This window comes from Carassius auratus, chromosome 17 (genome assembly GCF_003368295.1).
Source record: "Carassius auratus strain Wakin chromosome 17, ASM336829v1, whole genome shotgun sequence".
Lineage (NCBI taxonomy): Eukaryota > Metazoa > Chordata > Actinopteri > Cypriniformes > Cyprinidae > Carassius > Carassius auratus.
The window spans coordinates 19,763,965-19,770,281 of NC_039259.1; the positions used below are offsets into that span (position 1 = coordinate 19,763,965).

Sequence of the window (6,317 nt, forward strand, 5' to 3'; positions counted from 1 at the left end):
GACTGAAAAAAACCTACTACACAAATGAATACACGTGTTATTTGAATATGTTCACGTTTCTGATGATGCTCAGCCTTGTTCAGATGAGGACAATGTTCAGCTGGTCAAGTTGTACAAACACCTTGTCCTTTATTGAGAAGAAAGTAATAAATTATAAACAAATGTACAAGCAGTTTGACACCCCTCCTCCCCTCTGTTTTCATTACGTGAGACAGTAAAGCATGCATATAGAAAGGTACACAGAAAATAGGTTCGATAAATACATGAAAGTATAATTTAAGAAAAGGAAAACATGATATATAATCAAAACGTTAACCTTTTTTTTTTTTTTGTCATCGCACACCCAGACATTCGTGATTGATTGTGATGTTGTGAATGTACTACAGTGCATGTATATTGTTTGCTACTCCTGGGAAGGCCTATATTTTATTATATAACCCAGAACTATTTATGAATGTTTGACTGAAAGCTGTGTATTTGTGTACTGCCACCAGAATGCATATGAGGGCGCTGTTTCACTGACAGTCCTCATCGTGACTGCTTTTGCGTACTATCTTGTGCACAACCTTGCATAACTGGAATTAAATCTTCAAGTCCCGAAATGAATATAAAAGAGCCTTTTGTTACAGTGACCCCTCCACAGGAAAAAAAGACGTGCCAGAAGCATGAGTGAATGTTTTTCACCAGGAACATAAAGAGAAAGACTATAAATCACCAACAAATACATTCTCCATGTTATAGAGAGGTTGACATACAATACTGTGTGATACATTCTCAATTAAGCTGTAAAATCCTTTGGATCAAACGTACCAATACCTTTATAACAAAACCATTCAAATCCCTTTTTCTGCAAAAGACAAAAGTGACTTCTCTTTCAGGATTGCCCCCCTTTTTTCTTTCTTTTTTTTTTTTTTTTCTTCCTTTCCTGCATTCTTACTTTCTATTGTTGCTCTCAAGCAGTTGCACTGTCTAATTGAACTCTGTAAAGTCCCTGCAGATGCCCCGTACGATGGGCTGCTGGAACTGCGCCAGGCCGGTGAACTCGCGAGTGAAAAACACATGACTTTCCTTGGGCTCGGACGCCATCGCCTTCAGATCTTCCATCGGAGCCCAAGCTACGCCCACTGTAAACACAGTGATCCCTGTGAAGAAACAAGAACAACGTGATCAAGATTTCATCACACTTGTTTACTTTGTAAGTGCACTATTGATATTTTGTGCATTAGAGGTAGAGGTCTTAAATGTTCTAGAACTTCAGACCCAGATACCCCCACCTGCACCCTTACCACCTCAGAGACCATCACTATAAAAATAAGACTTAATTTTGTTGGTTACACTTAATTATAACTTTAAATAAGAACATGATCTTCTCTACTAACCCCCTGGACCCTCAGGGGCCTGCAAACCTATGTTCTTAATGAAATGTCAATGTAAAAAGCGTACCCTCTCTCTGGGCAGCCATAGCTGGCACTCTCACATCATCGTAAGACTGTCCATCAGTGATGATGATGAGGAAATTCTTGTTGGAGCCTGTGCGCGGTTTAAAGAGACTCCGCACTGCAAAGTTGATGGCGTCTCCTGTGGCCGTTCCTCCGCTCATGTACGGGATGTTCTCCAGGGCGCTCAGAGCACTATCTTTTGTGGTGTGGTCATTGAAGTTGAACTCCATCCTTTGGTCGTAGGTGAACTGAATGGCACCGATGCGAGAGCCGATGTCAGAGATGTCAAAGTTGCGCGCGACAGAGAGAAGAAGGTCCAGAACGAGCCGAAAGTTCCCATCACCTACGCTGCTGGAGCCGTCAATCAGGAAGCCCAGGTTCACTGAGTTATAGCATGTCTTGCTGCAGAGCATCTGATCGATGGAGCAAAGTTTATGAGCTAGTGGCTTCACAAACTTATTTGTGCTGAACCAGCTGGGCATGGTGAAGGTGAAGAACTCGTTGTCCTTGCACACCGCCTGTCAGATTTCAGAAAAACTCTGATGTTACCAAAAATATTTGTTTTTGTTTTTTTCTCCATGAATTCATATGTGAAACATCTTACCTTTCTCATGAAGTCTTGCTCGCTCACCAGGCTCATCTCCTCAGGAGCAGGTTTGGCGACAGACACAAAGAAGATGTTAATACCGGACTCTCTGGCTAAAATTGCTGCCTCCTCCACATTATCAGAAGGCCACCCATCGACAAACACCACAATGACCCGTGGGTAACCTCTCCGAACACCAAAATCCGGATTGAAGAAGTTCCTCACAGTGTGTAGTATGGCCTTGCCTGTGCAAAATGCAATAACTTAAGCCTGCCCAGTTCTGCTTACTGAAGCCAAAGAATCTTCAATAATAAATCAATCTGTGTCAGAGTTATTAGGAATGAGTTTAATACAAGAAACTCTATATTGACACTAACTATGACACGCTGTCAATTATCAAACAAAAGCATACTGACTGTAAAAACAAGTTTTAAAAAATTGATTTACAATAGAAGTCTATGGGGCAAGGCATTTTAAAGGTTTCAAAGCACAACTGTTTGGTTACCCACAGTCTTCAAAATGTTTTCATTTATGTTTAACACAAGAAGGAAATCCATACTGGTTAGGTACAACTTGAAGTTAAGAAAATGACAGAATTTTCATCTTTAAATGGACTGTCTTGTCCTGTCAAAGCTGTCTTAACATATTTCGAGACCTATTGATTCCCATTATAAATGCCTTACTGTAAATGGCAATTATTTTTTTCTTTTAGTCTTTTATTTGTTTGTACTTTTTTTTTTTTTTTCAAAATTTTTTTTGCATGATTTAATTGACATGCTCTAGATCCATTTCATCCAATAATTCATTTGAAATGTAAATAGAAGGTGAGGTTGTAGACCTGTATTGGTTTTGCCCCCAATGTATGGCATCTCTTTGATGGCAAAAGTCAGATCTTTGGTTGTTGTATAGTTTGACAAGTAGAATTCAGTTCGAGGTGTCTCACTAGAAAGAAAAACATGACGTTACACTCACTGACAAAGGAAAAAATGGCTAAACAGCCATGTGACAGACAACTAGGATTGTCCAGATCACCTGGTCTGCACCACTCCTACATGAGGACCCGGCGTTCCAACCTTCAGCATGGCTACAAGCTTACTGACAAAGTTCTTCTGCAGATTATACCGCCGCTGTCCAATGTTGTAACTGCCGTCCAGCAGCAAAGCCATATCGACTGGGCAATCTGGAACAACATTTACACAGCTCTTTCTTGTCATGATCATCATTCTGCTTTGACTAACAATTTAATTTGGATTAGAAAATCAGGCCACACAGACCCCTGTTTGCTGTTGTTGGAGGAGGAGGTTTCTTCACTGTTTTTTTTACCGGTTTCTTGGCTGCAAGGGAGAAGCAGGGATACTCAGTGTAGACTACATTTACATTTAAACATTGAGTAGATGCTTTTATGCAAAGCAACTTTCAGTTCCAGTTATCCAAACACTTGTTACCTGCTCCAGATGCAACATTGGCAGAACTGCTGGTTTGACTGGACACTTCCAAAGGCAAGCTAATTGTTCCTGAGAAAAAGAAAAAAAAAAGTAACCTGATAAATCTGTGATGATAAACAACTTTAATTCGCTTTTATATTCTCTATCATTTTATACACTATATTATTTTCGCAGACCAACTGGCCACACTTTTCCTAACATTATGACATAGTTGTTGAGATCAGTAGCACATCTTTTTTTAAACAGCACCATTATGTTGAGTAAGTGTTTAAGTTCATCGAGAACAAGGTGTTATGATTACACTAATTCGAATATTATTGTTAAAATTCAATATTAATATAATCATATTGAAATCATAATATAAAACTATAATTTTATTTTTGACTGTGCCAAGCAAGTGAGTAAACACTTTTGTCTATAAAACTTTACATCTGTAAACAAATCTACAAAGTCTAAATCAAAACAGACACTAGCACTTGAAATGACGCAGATCGTGATTGTCTCCACTCACTGGCCACAGTGAAAGATGAGCTCCATTGGGACAGGGACTGAGACTGGACGCCATGAGCGTAAGAGCTGAGGTAGTTTGTCCTCCCTTGCAGCCCGTGAACCTCCACAGGTCCACCAGAGAGACCTATGATTCCTCTGGATGACAGGCAAAAATGTTCCTTGCTTTCTGAGGTTCTTACATAATTCTAGCAGGTCAGTAGCTTTATCATTATTTCTCTGATTGTACCTGTGTATTGCTGCTCCACATATGCTGGAAATAGAGGCATATACTCCTGAACCAAACACTGACAGACTCCAGAGAGTGCAGTTTGCTGGGCAGAGCACTATCTGACGTGTGTCTGGTAGATCCACCGCACGCGTCCCACAGCTAATCGGTGTCGGAACTAAGAAATGTACAATGTAAGATATTACTCATATAATGATGATGTATGTGTTAATTACACTTAGTTACAACAACAAAAAAAAAGTGAAATATTTGAAAACTATTTTTCCACATATGGCGTCTTTTCTGTTAATTTGTTAATACAAAATAAACTAAATTAAAACAATTAAAAAGTGTTTGTAATGTGTTACATAAAGTAAATAAAGTGACCTTAGTTAAAAAAGAAAAAGAAAAAGAAAAAAAGTTTAATATTTTCTTTTTTATTTACTATGAAATAAGATAATTAAAAATGGAATTCACTGACCATTTAAATCAGATCCAAATGTGCAACATGTCAAAGACAGAATACCTGAGGGCGGAAAAATTCTTAATAATGCAATGAAATCCATGCATCATAATTCAGAATAACACACATGAAATGATTGGTAACAATCACTTGGACAAACTAATTTCCTACCTAATACATGAAGTACAGCAAACCACATCGACATGGTTAATGAAGATATCTGCAGAGACAAAAGAACAATAAACCAGGCAACAATGAATAAACCCCATTTTTCAATCATTTTTATAAAGCTTTTTTTTTTTCTTAAAAAAATAATAATAATCTAAGGCTTTGACATTTATCTTCATTTTCTCTTTTATCTGGGTGTTGAAATATTTATTTTGCACACAGATGTGAAATCAGATATGATACAGGAAAAATGTAATCTCCCCAGACACATCCATCACAAACAGCTCCTTTGGAACCGCATACTTCAGTTAATCCACTCGCGAATGAGGGACAAAGAGAGAGAGAGAAAAAGAGAAAAAAAGCATATCTGGATATATAAAATTAGCTCTATTAAAAAGCACCAAACAGCCAAAAATCATCAACCTATGAAGATTAAATCCAACTTACAGATATTGTGTAGGATGACGTTTCCTCAGCCTTAAAAGCTTTATAGAGAAAAATAAGGTAATTCCGTTATGGATGATATTCCGGAGGTGTCTGAATATTGAGGAAAGAGCTAGTCCTTTAAATAATGTCCCCAAAACCCCCAATGATTCTCTGCTGACATCACAAGAGGCGGGCCTTACATCCAAACCACCTGAAAAGGAAATTGTTTCAAATCCTGCAGCTTTTTAGCCTTTTAGATAGGTCTGCTAAAGTTTGTACATATATAATAGCTATGATTTAACACTGTGTAGCCTCATTTAGTCAATGATGGCAAGTAAAGAAACCAAAAACAACCAAGAGGAGAATAAACAACAAATGAATGCCACCATGCGCACGTCATGACTAGGCCCTGAAACTGGGGGTTGAAAACTTTACCTTGAGAAACAGAATAACAGCTAATGCGTCAGTCATTTGGCAAGAGCTTTTTAATCCTAAATGACTTTCAAAAGACAATTCTTGAACGAGGCTTATGCTGCAAAAACTGTAAATCATCCATGAAGTGTATTTATCTTCAGTATACACTACAAACAGTTCTTAGCATGTGAAGGGACACCTGGGTTCATTATCATGAGACTGTCCTGCTTTCAAAGAGGTCTCTGTCTTCTCTTGGTAACTTTTATGCAATCATCCTACATCAGATCCAAGGTTTAATCCTGGCAACAAACAGGAATATGAGAGGTTTGTGTTTACAGTGGCATCTCACAACTGATTAAGTCCTGTGGAAGTTTGTAAGGGTGCGTGGTGTGCGACAAATTAAAAACCTCTCATGGAATGACACTCAATCCATCTGTTATGAGCCTCTTTGAACAACTGCTCATTGTAAAAACTGGGAACTGGCCCAGTGTCTCAATTAAATATTTCACAGCGTTTAAAGTCTACAATATGTCGGCTAAAGCGGCCTTCCACAAGGACATTCTTGTGAAGGTCATGGTGGAAACATCCAGTCTCCCAACCAGAGTGTGAACTTCCATATCAAGTAAGGCTTGGGCAGCTTAGGTAAACCAATAATAAGTCA

The 6,317-nt window shown here is 38.4% G+C and overlaps 1 protein-coding gene across 1 annotated transcript; it reads right to left on the reverse strand.

The window, feature by feature from the left end:
• Nucleotides 1-104: 104 nt before the first annotated feature.
• Nucleotides 105-5,368, reverse strand: coch (coagulation factor C homolog, cochlin (Limulus polyphemus)). The gene is made up of 12 exons (XM_026286308.1): nt 5,264-5,368; nt 4,820-4,868; nt 4,667-4,711; nt 4,207-4,363; nt 3,982-4,115; nt 3,471-3,539; nt 3,300-3,359; nt 3,058-3,205; nt 2,864-2,967; nt 2,044-2,270; nt 1,444-1,957; nt 105-1,142 (listed from the first exon to the last, which is right to left on the reverse strand). Exons 2-12 carry the CDS (start codon nt 4,851-4,853, stop codon nt 970-972), a joined length of 1,665 nt encoding a protein of 554 aa, XP_026142093.1. The 5' UTR covers nt 4,854-4,868; nt 5,264-5,368; the 3' UTR covers nt 105-969.
• Nucleotides 5,369-6,317: the final 949 nt, after the last annotated feature.